Source organism: Molothrus ater, chromosome 18, assembly GCF_012460135.2.
Source record: "Molothrus ater isolate BHLD 08-10-18 breed brown headed cowbird chromosome 18, BPBGC_Mater_1.1, whole genome shotgun sequence".
In the NCBI taxonomy this organism is placed as follows: Eukaryota; Metazoa; Chordata; class Aves; order Passeriformes; family Icteridae; genus Molothrus; species Molothrus ater.
This window is the reverse complement of record NC_050495.2, coordinates 12,801,273-12,818,592: the sequence shown is the minus strand read 5'-3', so window position 1 is coordinate 12,818,592 and position 17,320 is coordinate 12,801,273. Positions and strand designations below refer to the sequence as shown.

The 17,320-nt window shown below is 46.1% G+C and overlaps 1 protein-coding gene across 1 annotated transcript in view; it reads right to left on the bottom strand.

Moving 5' to 3' along the window:
* Positions 1-17,320, bottom strand: part of MTMR3 (myotubularin related protein 3) — a 75,736-nt gene that overhangs the window by 31,302 nt on the left and 27,114 nt on the right. The window contains 5 exon segments of the mRNA XM_036392904.2: positions 239-321; positions 6,468-6,584; positions 8,108-8,197; positions 8,564-8,637; positions 12,475-12,552. Of these exon segments, the coding sequence (XP_036248797.1) occupies positions 239-321; positions 6,468-6,584; positions 8,108-8,197; positions 8,564-8,566 (293 nt within the window). The 5' untranslated portion in view covers positions 8,567-8,637; positions 12,475-12,552.

Here is a 17,320-nt window from a genome sequence, read left to right as displayed (position 1 = left end):
GTGAGACTGAAATTAATTTCAGAACAAAGCCAAGAGCAGCCATGTGGGCTCAGAGCAAGATTTGCTCCTCTTCTGAATCACAACAATGAGACACACAGCCCTCCTTGTATAAAAATCAGACAAAATAAAAAGCTTCTGAGGGAAATCAAGTAAGAAACCCCATTTCCCTGAACCACCCCAGCTGCCCATGGCACATGGAAAGGAAATTCCCCCCACTTTAAGACTGAGCCTCTCCTACCTGATAACCTTGCAGTCCTTGCAAGTCAAATGAAGCTGGAATATATCCCGGCACTCCACGCTCTCAATGAGCTGCAATGGAACCTGCAATTAAACACACCAGATCACTGCATTTCTGCAGCACTAACAGCAACTTCTTTGCACATCTCACACGGATTTATTGCAGGCTACATGGAGTCTGAAGAGAGGAAAACAAATGAATCCACGAGGAATTACTTCAGCAGTTCTGAGGTTTGGTACCAGGTATTCACATCCCAGCTCCAGTCCTGGAGTCCAAAAGCCTTAAGGGATCCCATGGGAGCACCTGAGAAGGCTGCAGGAAAGGCAGCAGAAACTCCAGCTCCTCTCTCATGGACGCAGTTTTCTCTCTTATAGGTCTAAATTTAGGAATCTTCATATATTTTCAGTTGATGGTGTTCAAAAAGAACTGCTAAGCAAGATCCCCTTCACAGATTGCTGCAGTCTGGATGTTTTTCTATGGCAATATCCAATATTTCCTCCCCAGGGAAAGACCCTTTGGCCTGTTTAGAGCAACACTTGTAATGGAAGCAGCCAAATTTAGAGTGATAATGCTGAATCTCTCCCAGTTAAAGTGCAGTTATAGACACTTCTGTTTCCTGGCATGTTTAACCAGCAGTAAGTTGGTCAGGCAACACATGAGAGCACATGCAAGCACCTTTAAAGATGAGAAAAGCCACAAGATGAAAATATCAATTTTCAGTATTACTTTTGGAACTTTACCCGAGATAGGTAAATGTTAATTATTGCCTTAAATGAACAGAAGTCATAAATCACTGTCTAAATCCAGCTAATACCTGTAATTAATGTGAAGCACAAAGCTGTTTGAATTGTTTAGTAGATTATATGGACATTGCACAAGGCAATAAAACCTCTGCTATCCTTTAGTAACATTCCAAGACTCTGATTTTTGCCATCACAGGACTAAGATGCAGCAGTTTAAGGTCTGGCTTGGGGCCCACAAGATGTGGCTGGAAGAGCCAAGGTTTCTCCATATGCCTGGGCAAGCCCTTGAAGGTCACCTCCAATCAAAGCTTCAGGATAAGGAATCCAGACAGCATCTTCTCAGGCACCACAAAGCTCAAAAAGTACCTCATTTATATGGAATGAAAAAAAAGGAAATTAACCAAAACCAGCAGGTAAGGAAAAGAGATATCTCAAAAATACAAACACAGGGAAAACCTGCCCCAAGCAGGGAGATGCCTGGAGCGAGCTCAGGGCAGATGCTGAGCCCAGGAGAGGGGTGAGAGCTCTGCTGGCTCTGGGAGGCAGGCACAGCTCAGGGCAGCACCCAGACAGAGCCCAGAGCGTTCTCAAATCACTGCCCAGAGCTCACAGCCCCCAGCTCTTGGGATCTTTAGCTGCTCACAGTGACCCCCAGATTGTTAAAAGTCTCTTTTCCCAGCCTGGTGCTTGAAGAAGGAGTCAGGGCTCTTCATTTCTCAGTCTCAAGGTTGTTCATTGTTTCTCATCTATAAAGAATTTTCTCCTGCCCTGCCGTGGTCCATCCAGCAGGACAGTTCCAGGCACTCTGCCTGCCCCAGGGCAGGGTTATGTCTTTGTACTAAAAACTACAATGTGTACAATGTTTACAATTCCTTTCCAATACCTATCACCTGTGTTAGACAGTGAGCTTCTACTCTGAACCAATCCAAAAGTGCCACCATCACAGCAGAAGGTGGAGGCCAAGAAGAAGAAGGAGAAAGGCTGGACACACCCAGTTCCCTCCATCTTGCCCCCTGAACCCCCATACCAAAACCCTAAAATCTACTTTTCCACCCCTGTGATAACTTCACTATTTTTCTACCTAAACTGTTGTGGCTTGCTGATCTTCATCTAAGGTTGGTGATTTGCTGCATGGGTCATAATCAAACCCACAGGTGTTTTGGGCTCTGTGCCAGGGCTTCTGAGCCCCCTGGCAGGGGTCCTGGCCGTCCTGGACAGCCAGAGGATGTTCTGGGTTCCTATACCCAGCTACAACAGGCAGGGATTTATTAATGCTCAGCCTTTCCCTTGCCCATGGCAGACAGAGCCAGAGGCAGCTCTGGAGGCACCCACCCTCCCCTGCTGTGGCAGGCAGGCTGGGACAGGGCAGTTACTCTGCTCCTTCTGCTGCAACTGGACATTAAATGACAGAAAACCCAAGGACAGGACTTGGCAAGAGGATGTCTGACTCCACAGCCCAGGAGTTTGTGTTTTCAATTCTGAATTTTAAATAAAGCCGGAGCTTGAATTTCTGTCCATGTTTTCAGCACTGTCACTGGCTGAGATGTGTGACAGAAGACATGAAGAGGGCAGGAAATGAGGAATCCCTCCTGTGAGAGCCCCTGTGTGCCCTCCCCAAGCTCAGTCTGTGGCTGACTCCACCAAAGCAGCAGGACTGGGGTGCAGCACAGACACAGCCAGTGCTCTGTTCCACAGCTGATCCCTGCAGTTCACCTGCAGTTCCTTCCAAGCCTGCTTGACCCCACCTGCCAGGCAGGTGAACTGTCAGAGTTCTGTCTGCTCAATGGACAGGAATGGAGCTTCCAGCCTGTCTTCATGACTGGACAGCCCCACCCAGACCTAGAAATGATTCCCAGCAGGAATTTCCCCATGGAAAGGGTGCTCAGGCACTGGCACAGCTGCCCAGGGAGTTCTGGAGTGCCCATCCCTGGAGGTGCCCAAGGAAGGACTGGATGTGGCACTCAGTGCTCTGGGCTGGGGACAAGGTGGGGATGGGGCACAGGATGCACTTGATAGCCTGGGAGGGCTTTTCCAACTTAAATGGCTCTAAAATAACTTATTTAAATCTACCACTGAGTCAAATGGCACCAACATGGAAAGTAAAGCATCTTTCCCAGCTGAGTCAAGATTCCACACTCGCTTTTTGAGTCCAGTGCTGCTTTGTCTGTTATCTTTTTATTCCCCAAGCCCTGTTTTATTCTTTTTTTTCTCATGTCCATCTTCATTTAAGCAGTTCTCCACCTCTTCCCTCCTCCTGGCATTCTGCTTGTGGCTCCTCTTCCTTCTGTCTGCACTCTAATGACAAATTAATTCTTCTCCTCCTGCGTTATTTTTCATTTCCTTTTCCCAAAGTCACTCCTTGTTCCCTGCCCTTTCCCTGTGCCCTCTGCTCCCCAGCCATCCATTCCCCTCCACCAGCCCACCTGTGATTCCCTCACAATCTGCAGCTTTTTCTTCAGGACAACCTTCCCATTAATCTTTTTAATTTTCCTTCCCAGTCATAAAAATCTGTCCTGTGGTCCTTTTGTGTTTTCAATCTCCTTCCTGGCCATTATTCTTCTCCCAGCAAAGCTCAGTGGAATTATCTGCTGTCACTGCCTCCCTGATAACCTTCCCTTGCCCCTGCTCATCCTCCAGGCTGTGCCAGTCCCACACCCAGAGCCCGTTCCTGGAAGAGCCATCAATTCTGTCTGCAGGCTCTTCCCTCTAATAATGGCATGGAAACCAGGCAGGGAAAGCAATCATTTTGGCTTTTATAAGAATAAACATGCATTGTTATCTGAGGCAAATTACATCCCATTATAGGGAGTACAGGAGCACCCTGCTCTTGCAGTATCTCCCTACTGTCTCTTATTTAAAATTATCTCATTTTAAGTAACAGCAACATTCTACAACTCCAACTTTTTATTTTTTGAGGAGTTTTTTTAAATTATTTTGATGACTGGAGCTGTCTGTTATCTAAGAGCAGTATAAGATATATTTAGAGAATTACAGCTCTGTAGTTAGAAAAAGCACAAGTTACATTTTCAGTGCTGTAACAACCCCCCACAGCCCAATCTGTGCCCACAATTCCCAGTGGGATGCAGTGGGGTCACAGCCAGGCTGCTGCAAGCACCAGTGACCCTGACACAGACCCTGCTGTGCCCACTGGGCCCAAAGCTCCCCAGCACCTCCCGTGGCACACAGGCCCTGGGAGCAGGAATTGGAATTTCCTCCTCGTTTTCCCAGCTCAGAGCTGGAACAATGTCAGGGTTGTGGAGCTGCCTGGTGGCCTTAACAAGCACCAGGCCAAGGCTGGGTGTCCTGGAGCAGGGGAGGAGGTGGCACAGGAGGCACTGAGGGTGCAAGGACAGCTCTGAGGGCTCCAGGCTGGACGGAGCTGAATCCCTCCCCGGGGTCATGGAACCCACAAGGAGTGTCTGAAGGAAATTTTGCTTTTAATTACAGCTGATGACACCTTGGATTTGTCTTGAAGGCCACCTCTGAGCCCTCTCTTGTCTCACAATTGTTGTGCTCTGAGTGTGAAGAATTTGGGCAGCAGGGCCTGAGGACAAGACAAGGATTATGCCACTCTCCAGCAGGGATGAACCACAGCAGCCATGGACATGAGGAATATCCCAATCCAACCATCTTTCCAAGCAAGAGGAAGCTCACACTAAAACTCAGCTCCTCATCAAAGTCCCCCCATTATGACTTTCCTTTGGTACTGTGTCCAAAATCCACCATTGGAAAGAGATTACATGCAATCCATGCTTCCACAAACTCCACTGAAATGTTCATTCTCCCATCAATGCAATTAGCTTACAGGGAGGAGAGTGATTACACAGAAACACTCAGCAGCTGCAAAGTCTGACATTTTCTTAAGGAATCAATAGAGCTGGGCCTGGGAACCAAAGCTCCCTCATGCACCAAGATCCCTGTTGAGTCTGCACTTTTATCCCGTGGATAAATATAAGTCAACACCCCTGAATGTCCTAATCCCCCAATTTATGCATGGTCTGTGGGACCTTTTGTTTTTGCATTTGAAACACCGTGTTCCTATTAGCAGTGAGATCTAGGAAATGATCCATGGGAAAGATCTCCACACACAGCCCCTTTCTGCACTGTTGCAATGGGAACATGAACAACTTGGAATGGATTTCTTTCCCAGCCCAGGTGATCTGGAGCTCTGTGCTGCTCACTGAGGTGTCACAGCACCATTCTCACAGCCAGGGAATTGAACCAAACAAGAGGGAAAAGCCACAGCCCAGGAATGAAGAATCTCTTACAGGTATTTGCTGAACAGCTGTGATGATATAAAAACAGCAGGAAAGAATCAAGATGAACTCAATCAAAAACTACTCGGTGAAAATTTGAATTAGAAAATCACCATCTGAATGAAAATTTTGATCAACAATAACCAAAAGAATTACTATTGCCAAAAGTAATGAATTAAATATGGTCCTTAATTACTGAAGAATGTTTTATCTTTAAAGACATCCCAAGCCCTCCCTGCCCTGGATTTCAGCAGAGTTCATAGGAAGTTATTAGTGACATTCATATATGGTTACAAAGAATTATTTATATTCTGCTCTGCCTCATACTCTGGTTATTTCTGGTTAATGATGCTGATGATAATGAGATATCACACAGAATGAGAGGGCAGAATACTGCATGTGAAAGTCAGGGAAGAAAAATTAACATGGGAATATTCACAAGCTTCTCTGGACTCTTCCCTGGACACAATCAAGGAACGTGATTTGGAAAACCATCAATTCCTGCTATGCTCAAAAATACTGAATTGAAAATCCCTATAAAGCAATATCCCTAATTGTCCTAAGGACAGGAAGTGCAGCTCATGCTCTAATGGCTTCTCTAATAAAGCAACTCCATCATTCCCTGGCATTCCTCAGGACACCCTTGATTTCCACCCTGCAAGTGTCCCCAGCTGGTGAGAGTGGTCTGTGTGAGCACCAACACTGCCCAGGACTGGCCAACACCCATTTAACTGTGTCTGCTACCAGAGGAGGTGCAGATGGAGCCATTTCCAGGAATGGACACAGGAATAAAACTCCCTCAAGAAATGCATTGAAGGTGAGGTCCCTCTCCTGACCTCCTTACATCAAAGACTGCACTCAAACCACCGCTCAATATCTGGCACAGAACTTCAGCAGCTGGACCCACTCCCACCTTCTGAAGCTCCAAGCAAGGCACAAACCAGGTTTAGGTGCTCCAAAAGCCCCTTGGAAGACTGACTATTTCTCCCCACTGAGCTTGGGGACAACAAGTGGCTGACACAGCCAGCTGTGAAGGTTGAGGGATGTGACATTTCCTTATGACATCTGATTTTCAGAGCTGCTGAGTCACCCTTTGGTGCCTAAACACACATTTATTGTGCCTGAAAAATCGATTTGAACACCAGAAAATGATTTTTCATTCTTAAAAGGGGGGGATCACTGTACTCTTATCCCAAATTCTATTATTTCCATTGAGATCAGAACACTCACATTGACAACAGATTCCTTGAATTTGATGTGGAGCCTGTAGTTGGAGAGGGCAATGATGGCATCCTCTGCTCGTCCCACGTACTCCGTGCTCTCCCCGTGGAGCTCAATGAACGGCACCTGCACAAGGGCAGCAGAAATCTCATTTCAGACACCACTTCCCAAAAACCTGCCCCTCCTGCAGCACAAGAAATCAAACAAAGCCTGCTGAGAATTCAGCCCTGTTATTGCTGCTGAGGAGGAACATCAGGTAAGGTTGGCTCTGAGGTTAATTGCAGCCTTTTTCTTAAATGATCCCTTATTTTATGTTACTTTTCCTGAGTGGTAAGTGCCTGGTCAGGGAAAGCAATGAATTTTTATGAAAAATATCCTCACATTTTGGCAAGCAGGCTGACAAAGCCCTTGATTTATGCTCTCACTCCTTACTTAATGGAGAGTGGCATTTCCATAATGTTATTAAATTCATCCCAAAGTAGGCAAAACATCCAGGATGAAAAATGTTCCCTGCTATTTACCCAGCAAGCTCAGGTAACCAGCCTAGGCTGGATCCCTAAATGCTACAAAGCTGAGCTTGGACAAACCAAGCATTTGCTCCCTGTTTCTCACAGTAAAGATGAAAATGCACAAGAAGCTGCTGCTTTATAAAGTCAGAAACCTGCAGTTCATTACACCACACATGGAAATTGTCACTGGTTAATTAAAATGTGACTTAAGCCCAGTTTAGCTGAGCTGGTGGGAAGTGAAAATACTCAACTTCAAACTGATCTGGCTTTACACCAAAGTAGCTTGAATCAAATAAAAATACTTTGTATTACAATGAAACTCTCCAGTTGATTCAAGAGTGTCCACATGGAGCCAGGCTGGGAGAGCTGGGGGTGCTCACCTGGAGAGGAGAAGGCTCCAGGGACACCTCAGAGCCCCTTGCAGGGCCTGAAGGGGCTCCAGGAGAGCTGCAGAGGGACTGGGGACAAGGGATGGAGGGACAGGACAGAGGGAATGGCTCCCACTGCCAGAGGGCAGGGATGGATGGGATATTGGGAATCAGGAATTGTTCCCTGGCAGGGTGGGCAGGCCCTGGCACAGGTGCCCAGAGCAGCTGGGGCTGCCCCTGGATCCCTGGCAGTGCCCAAGGCCAGGCTGGACATTGGGGCTGGGAGCAGCCTGGGACAGTGGGAGGTGTCCCTGCTCATGGCAGGGGTGGCACTGGGTGGGCTTTGAAATCCTTTTCAACCCAAACTATTCCACGATTCTATGGTAAATCATTTGAACTAAACTGATTTCAAAAGGAAATTTGGAAAATAAAGAAATTTTAAAATATCTCTTTTTGTGCAGCAGAAGACTTTTGGCTTCATAATAACCAGGTGCCAAGGCAGTGTTTAATCAGCTTGGTGCTGCTTTTTCAAAACAACAGAGTTCTAAACTGTGGAATAAAACCCTACCCTTGGAATTAGTGCACAGGTAGCAGTGCTATTTTTCAGACACTTGAAGGAATTTCTTGTAACAAAATGCCCAAGTTCTCTGTCCTACCAACAAAGAAAATGAGTTTCTGTGCTAACTGTGAATTAAAATTCTAGAGAAGAGGCCAGAGACTCCATAACCAACTGCAGGCAGTGTGATTTGAACAGGAGCAGCGTGGTGATTACCTGAAGGTTCTCATCCTCTCGGATCAGCTGCTTCCTGGGAAAAATCTGATTAGCCTGGATGCATTCAAGGCTGTGCTGAGTCTCTTCATCCTGAGGAACAAAGTGTGACAGTCACCTGCAGCACTGGCACCTGCTGCCACCTTCCCCAGCCATCCACAGCCAAGGAAAAGCTCCCACAGGATGAAGTGTCCAGAGAATCCCAGGAGCAGTAACTCACTAAAGTTTCCAAACTCTCCAACATGGACCCAACAATTTTGTATTAGCAACCAGTTTCCTTCCTACAGCCTGATGAATAAAGTCATTAGAAGCTGCAAGATTTATAGCAGCATTAGGAAAAAAGCATTAGCACTGTGCCTAAAACTCACCAACCCCACATGTAAACATTCATTCCCTCATGTTTTTCCCATTTAAACCTCTTCTGCTCTGTCACAGAGCCTACAAAGCCCCTGTGCTTACCATGACAGGCCCTGGGCAGGAGGAGGAATCCTCGTCTTTACTTGCAATACTTTGAGCTCTTCACCTACTAAAATCTAGAAAATCAGGAAAGTATAATGATGAAATAAGATTCATTTCTTTTAGCAAATAAATACAAATTAACTTTTAAAGACTGTGAATGTAGCTGTTAGAAAACTGAGAGCAAACAGTAATTATGAAAAGATGAAATCTATAGAAGCTCCCTCTCCTGAGAGCCAAAATTGTTTCAAAATGTGTCTGGTTCCTTCTGTTCATCCTGAAAAATTACCTTTGGATGTGCTGCTGGGAGAACACCTGTCTGAAGGCAGCAATTAGACCACTGTTTATATAATTTAAATTAAAACATGTTCATTTTTCTGGATACCCTGGAATTTTCTCCCAAGTTGCCTGCAGATGGTGAATCAGAAATCCGTGGGATACAAATCCAGAGGGATTGGTGGGGCTGATCTGGGTTTGGATCCTCCTGGAACAAGCTTGTTTCAACTATGGCACATGAACTGCACTTCTTATTGGGATAAAAATCCTCATTCTGCACTTATGGCTGATTTTGGACATCTGTAGATGTACAAAATATCCATTTTCCTGCACTGACATTTCCAAGAGTTCCAGATCAGTACACTGGGACTTGCTCTCTCCACTACCCAACAACCCCCCAAGCTTTGATCATCTGCAAATTTTTTCTGGGAATATTAACACAGTCCTGAGGTTTTTACAAATCATCCAGTTAAGAACTTAATGACTGAAGTGAATACAGGAGTTACAATTTGGGTTTGAGATTGATTTTACACTCAGCTTTTTTCATCCAGGTAGGTTCTTCCCTGTTCTGCTCAACCAGGATTCACTCAGGGATTTATGGGGTTTGCAGACTGTGGCACACAAAACTTACAAATGAAAATACATCACAAGAGTGCAGTCAGTTCTCAGCTCACATCCAGAGCTCATATCTCACTTTACTTATAAATGTATTTCAAATTATCAGTACTGAGGCTGACACAGAAAACCCCTTTAATCCATCAGCTGCCAGCACTGCAGGGAGCCCTGGACACATCCTGAGCTTGGTATGGAACATTGACAGAGGGCAAAGGAGCAGCAGCTGCACATCAGTATCCTCACAAAGGTGTGTTTGTCAATCTATTTACATAACAGGGGGAAATGATGAGGAATTGAGCTCCAACTGCCATGGACTCACTAAAAATTAATGCAAAAAGTAGATTTAAAATCCTGGGAGAGCTGCAGAGGGACTGGGGACAAGGCATGGAGGGACAGGACCCAGGGAATGGCTCCCAGTGCCAGAGGGCAGGGATGGATGGGATCTTGGGAATCAGGAATTGTTCCCTGGCAGGGTGGGCAGGCCCTGGCACAGGTGCCCAGAGCAGCTGGGGCTGCCCCTGGATCCCTGCAGTGCCCAAGGCCAGGCTGGACATTGGGGTTTGGAGCAGCCTGGGGCAGTGGGAGGTGTCCCCGCCATGGCAGGGCTGGCACTGGGTGGGCTTTAAGGTCCCTTCCCAACTAAACCATTCCAGGATAGTATGATATAAAAAATATCTCTTTATTTCAAGGAACTCCTTCAGCTTCACACACAATTATCAAAGAAGCACCAACTTAATTTTAAAACTCTGCTTTATTATAAATTTGAAGTTTGCTTAGTATCTCTGATGATAGTTTTAATTTAATAGGCACTATGCTGGAAAAAATTCTTTCATACTTCAGTTTGATTAGATATATGTAATTTATAAGTTTATTATATAACCACCTACATATTAATAAAAACAGTATTAGCTTAGAAAATTGAGTCTTTCTCAATATCTTACAGCTGTGCTCCTAAAATCCAGCAGAGACTACCCAAAATACCAAGTTTCAATGTAACTCCTGAAATCAGTGCAGAACAGCTTCTACTGTGACAGTGTGGCTTTTTCCATGTGAGAATCTTCCTTTTTAAGGTGAATTTTGGGAAAGCTGTGTGGAAAAAAAAAAATCTGCCTGTTTCAGTTTGGATCAGGACTATCAGAGGCAAAGGGTGATGCTGCCAAGATGAATGGTACAAGGAGTTATAGGACTGGTTCTAAAGCAAAGACTTTGCTCTGGCTGCTGCTGGGCATCAGTGAAATGCTTCAGCAACTTCCCTGCCACCAAAGGAATGCTGAAAATTGCTGACAGAAATAGCAAAAAAGGCTGAATTGTTGGAGTGAGGCTCTCTGAGGTGCTGGACAGTGAATATTTGGAGAGAAATCTTTCCTTTCCCATCAGATCCATGAGCTGAGCCCGCTCCCTCCAGCAGCTCAAGGTCACTGGGCTGAGCAAAAGGAAAGGGAGCAGCTCTGGGTGCAGCACACACTGCTCAGGACAGCCCAAACCACACCTGAATCCACACTTCCTTCTATCCCAAAGCTTTCTAAGCCATTCCCAGCTCACCAAACTCTTCCCATGGCAACAGAAGGAGGATGCCAGGGACTGCTGCCACCTCATAAGGGCATTTCTGGCTTTAGAAGCCTTGGAAGAAAGAACATTCCTCATACCAGCAACTCCAAAAGCACTCCTGAACCCTTCATCATTGCCCACCCTGCTGCTCTGAGGGACAGCTGGGGACAAGGCCAGCCCAGCAGCAAGTCCTGCACAAATCCAGTCTCAGGCTGATCCACACCTCTTTTAGGACTGCAGAATGGAAGGAGAATTCTCATTTTGTTCAACTGCAGCTGTGCCCTGACAGTAAAACCCATTTTCCAGAAGTGAAATGGAAAGGTACAAACACAGCTCAGTTAAAAACCTGGCCAGGAAAGCAGCCTTAATTCAGGCTCCTCCTTATCAATAGGATCACATAAAAACAGCAGCCAGCTTATACACAGAGCAGTGAAATAAAACTTGGCTTTATTGGTACAAATGCTGGGTTTGGTCAGGACTGAGGCCAAAAAAAGGTGATGCTATCAATTTACTGTCTGCCCTTTTACCTGCAATTCCATGTGTGTTAAATTATGTCAAAAAAGAGAATGGTCCTGTCAATTCTCCATCCTTATGTTCTGCTTGAAAGGATAAATGATGAGCAAAGGTTGTAACCTCAGACTCTGCTCAGCCTCTATGGGAACATCTTAATTACCTTTTGTTTCAGATGCACCTTCTGGTTTAAATTATGTGCATAATTAAGAGTAGCAATAACCATCTGTTTGCCAGTGAATCTAAACAAAAAAGATTAGCTAAAGAAAGGATCATTTAGATTCACATATATTTAAATACAGTTGGACTTACAGCAGGAAAAACTGGAGGGAAAAAAGGAAAAAGGAAGAATCCAAGCATTTAACTTTGTTCCCTTACCTTCCCCATTGAATTCCATGTATTTTAATATCAAAATCAGACTGAGCTGACCCCTGAGCTGTTTACATACAGTGGCACAGCTGCCCTCTGAGTTTAGAATGCAAATTTTTTGGCAAAGGAACATTAGAAAATTTGAGAATTGAACATTCAGGAATGTGCTGTACCTTGAGCAGAAGATGCTTCTGTAGCAAGCTGAAAACACTTCTCCCCCTCTGGCAGGTGGAAGGAAACTTTGAGATAAGGAGAAATACTCAGTTTCCCTCCTCTCAGTCCTGACAGGGAGGTTTCTCCTCTTTCCTGACACCACAGGCTGCAGGGACTGAGCAGCTCTCACCAGGACTGACTGGGAGAGCAGCTGCCAACACAGATATTGGCACATTGGTCAGGAACAGGAGCAGGACAAAGAATTGTGTTGGAAGCTTGGGCACAACTAAGAGTCAGGAACCTTCTTGTTCAATAATTAAAGGTTGCAAACTCCAACTCGTTGAAATACTAATTTTTTATCTAAGATCTTGGAAAACATTTGATTAAATTAAGAGAATAATCAATGATGAGCACAGAATGCACAAACAAGCAGCTGATCTTACCAAAGAATGAGAGAATAAACAGTCCTCTCTTGTCCCAGAAAGTTCCAACTGTTCTCTTCTGATACTTCACATTGGCAGCTGCAAACACAAAGACAACACTTTAAAACATGAACTTCCCTTCAAAACACCACTTTTGAACCTTTATTCTAGACAGGACACTCCACTCTGGGGGGAGTTTGGATTAATTCAAGGGGGAAAAGAAAAAGTCTGAGTGCCTTGGAGTGGTAACAAGAGCTTAAGATGCCCAGAGAGGGAATTCCAGGACTGGACTCTGATGGACACCTGTGGATAAGGCCTCTCTTCTGGCAAGGAGCAGCTCTGAAATTGTGGCCACAAAGCAATTCAGAGTTTTCATAAATGAGTAAACAAAGCCTAAATTACTTCACAATGTGAGCTAGAGCAGAGACTTTTATAGAAGATCCCACTGGATTTATATTGATCTTCAAAGTGGGTTTAATTTTACACTGCAACTGGAATTTCTGGCCCCAAGAAAGCCAATGAAGACCCCCAAAGAGTGGTTGCTGCCCATGTGCTTTGGTCCAGTGCTGCAAAAATCCCAGGGATCAGCAATGCTCACCAGGCCACTCCTGCCAAGCCCTTTCCTTTGGATTTCCAAGTGCTCTACAAAACACTTACTGCATCAAAAATGAGATAAGTGTGCCAGAAATACACATTTGTCAAAAAATAGATGGAGAAAATATCTGATCTGCTTCATTCCTACAGTCACTCCAACAGGACCAACAGATATCTCCTGTGGCATCAGAAGGACATAAAATTTCATGCTAAAATACCCAAACACTAAAATTGAAAGTTCCAGACTAACCCCACTGCTCTTAAAGCACCCAAACTGATGGGACACCACTGCCTTGTGCCCAAAGGTTTGCTCCTCACAGGAACTTGGATCTCTCCCAGTAGCATCTGGCTATGCCTGGAAAGTCCAATTCTCCACCATATAATCCTGCTGCTGGAAACAGTTTCCCTGTACTTTGATGTGCCACAACTACTGATAATTTTCACATTCTGGTAAATGAAATAAAATAAAATACTTTTGTATTTTGTGTTCATTGTGTCCTTTAGTTTATGGCTTATGACAAGGAAAAGAAGTAATACAGAGAAAAAGGAGATGTAATTTTAGGACTGACAGAGTAGAAAGGAAGATTTAAGAAGTTGTGCATCAAAAATTGTGCATTTCAAGGAGCTGTGCCCCAGGCCCAGCATCACCAGCTGGGTGAGGGAGGGGCCTGTCCAGCTCTGCTCTGGGGTGGCCTCTCCTCGAGTGCAGGGACAGTTCCACCTCGATGTCAGAAGGATCTAAAGCTGCTGGAGATGGACCAAAGGAGGGGCACGAGGATGGGGAAGGGTCTGGAGGGGCTGAGGGCACTGGGAATGTTCAGCTGGAGCAGAGGACACTGAGGGGAGCTGCCAGGGATGGACAGGGTGGGAGTGTTGGGGGTCTGGGCAGGGACAGGGGCTGGATCAATGATCCCTGGGGGTCCCTTCCCATGCAGGTTTTGCATGATTCTAAGATTCTAATACAAATTGATATGCACCAGAAGGAACTGTACCATCTCACATGATGGACACTGTAGGGAATCTCATGGAATCTCAGTATTTATACAAACAGGGAGCTGAGGATGTGCTCGAACAGAAAGCCCCTATGTCAATGCCAGCTGTCCAAAACCTCAGCTAAACTTTGATTTACCATTTCATATAACAGTTTCTAAAAGCAACATTTCATTACCTGCACAGGTCAACTTTGTTTTTATTTTAAAAAAATCTCTCTCAGCCAACAAGTCAAACACCAATCCCAACAATTTTATGGGTTGATGATCAATCCCAGCAGCCAGGTGGGAATGGGCACAGTTGGACCGTGAGGTACCAGCTTGAGCGTGCAACAAGTACAACTTCACAGCTGCCTGTTGATACAAAGTCACCTTTGAGAGGAATATGGAGCAAGTTTATTAAACACACAGAAAAAGCTCTGAAGGCAGACTATACAACTCTAGAATGACTCCTCAGAGACACTGTTCTGGCCACGTATTTGCTTTTCAAAAGGCAAGATACACATTTCGGGTGCAGGAGCTGGACTGATTTTGTGTGGTTTCAGTCCAAACGAGGAAAAAAGAAAAAAAAAACCTTCACAAAATCTGCAACAAGCTTTTTATTGATTTTAATGAGGCTTGGAAGAAGCCACCAAATCTCAAGAGTTTTGTCAAGAAGTTTCAAAACAGGACAAAACCGGTCCAATATAAGCATTAACAATTCCGCTTTCTTGCTGCCAGAGCTGAGCGAACCCCCCCGACACGCTCATCAGCATTCCTGCTGCAAGGCTGCTGGGCTCTGATAAGAACCTCCACTGTTATCACTTCCTAAGTCAACAACTCCTGCCAAAATAAGGGCAAAAGCTGCCTGTAAGAAGAAACCTTGCTAGGAGTTCTGCTGGTCCAAAGCACCAAGTGCTGATGGGAGCAGTGCAAGGTGGGGAGCAGCTGTTTAATGAACATTGCCCAGCACAGCCCAGGGAGCTGCCCCTCAGGACAGGGATGCAGCCACCCCCTCCAGGGGCTCCCAGCACCTCCTCTGCAGCACCTCAGCTGTGGGAGCCTCAGAAGGGATCCAGCACCATCAGGAAAGACAAGGGGAAGAGATGGAAAAGGGACAGGATCCTTTCACTAAATCCTGAGTCAAGTGTGTCATTTAAAAATGGGCTTTGCAGCACCTTTACTGGGCTGTCACACTCTCAGAGCTGGTTTGGTTTAGCAGAGAATGGTTTGGGTTAGAAGGGACCTCAAAGCCCACCCAGTGCCACCCCTGCCATGGGCAGGGACACCTCCCACTGTCCCAGGCTGCTCCCAGCCCCAGTGTCCAGCCTGGCCTTGGGCACTGCCAGGGATCCAGGGGCAGCCCCAGCTGCTCTGGGCACCTGTGCCAGGGCCTGCCCACCCTGCCAGGGAACAATTCCTGATTCCCAAGATCCCATCCATCCCTGCCCTCTGGCACTGGGAGCCATTCCCTGTGTCCTGTCCCTCCATGCCTTGTCCCCAGTCCCTCTGCAGCTCTCCTGGAGCCCCTTTAGGCCCTGCAAGGGGCTCTGAGGTGTCCCTGGAGCCTTCTCCTCTCCAGGTGAGCACCCCCAGCTCTCCCAGCCTGGCTCCAGCCCTTGGAGCATCTCCATGGTTTCCTGTAGACTCCAGCAGCTCCAGGGCCCTCCTGTGCTGGCCCCAGGGCTGGGGCAGCTCTGCAGGTGGGGTCTCACCTGGGCAGGGCACAGTCCCCGCCCCTGACTCCAGCACAGCTGCCCAAGGACATCTGGCCCTGCCCAATTCAAACATGTCACCAGTGACTCTGCTCCAGGATGAAGGGGATAGCAACAAGAACACTTCACTTTTCCTTCAAGTCATCCTCTGAGATCCTGCTCTGGTGCCTATTTTGGGAACCTGGGCACTGGGTGAACATTCAGCACAAAGGTTTTGCCTCCAGTTTTTTTCTTGGAAGACATTATGGAGAAGTAGAGTATTTGCACTGTGTATCAATCACACAGTGAAACACAAGTAATAGCACAGCTGGAGGGGGAAATTCCAAATAATTGTTTCCAAACTGTAAAACTTTCATCCCTGGCCATACCCCAAGCCTGGGATTCCAAGGGCTACCCAATCCAACATCAAAGCCAGCCCTACTCAGAGCAGTGATGGACTACAGGAACTCCAACATCTAAATTATTTGAGCCTGTGACTGTGTTTTTCTTGACATTTATTTTAATAAAACATTGGCAAATTGCTAGGAAAAGCACTCTGGAGAAGTTTCAATCAACATGTTTGTTTAATTAGGTGACTGGAAAGTTGTCTCTACAGTTTCTTTGCTGAAAGGTTTTATCAGCCAAAGCAGGAGAGCCATGATTTGATAAGCATGGAAATGGCACAAGGGAAAAATAACTGGGGAGAAAAACAAATCCAGATTTTCTCTAGCTGCCAGTTATCCTCATAAAGATGTAAACAAACACAACCAAATGAAGCTTTTTCCTACTAATTGACTATTTTGAAGATGTATTTTCCCCTCCCTTTGCCAAAATATGGCATTTCCACACCAGTTGTGCCACACCATGTCCCAACCTAACATGATGCAAGTGTGGTTTTTGGTGAGAAGTTCTGCATTCCTGTTTACATTTTGAACTTCCCAAAATCGTTGTTCCCACTGACCCAGCTCTGCCATGAGGGGAACCTTCTCTTGCACAGCATTACCACACAGCCCCCATTTCTTTCATCACCTCTGGCTTTGGCTGCTCACTTTAGCTCACAGGTTGTTCTTCTCCTCCTCTCTCCTTTTTCTGTTCTTCCTGCTGGATTTGAGCTTGCTTTCCCTGCTATTTTTACACAAGTCTTAGCGTGCTCAGGAGCAGGAACACAGTGCTGCTATCACTGCCCACCAGCTGGGGGATGTGGTCAGCTGCTGGCCAGGCTGGAGCCACAGAGGGATGGATGGGAGCACTGGGAGTGCAGCCACTCCCAGGCTGGATGGGGCAAGGCTGATCCTTAATAGAAAGTTTGAAAGTGTGCACAAGGAGAAGAAGGAATGCTGATCCTCAGGGAGGCATTTCCTGGTTTTTAGTGCCACGTGCCACAGAACCTTTAAAGTTGAAAAAGACAATTGAGGCCACTGATTTGGCACCACTGTGTTCACCAAGCTGCCCCATGTCCCCAAGAGCCACATTCACAGTGCTGTTAGATCTCTCCAGGGATGGGAACAGCAGCATTGGCCTGAGCAGCTGTGCCAGGCCTGAACAACCCTTTCCATGAGGAAATATTCCCCAAAATCCACCCTGCCCTGCCCTGGCCCAGCCCGAGGCCGT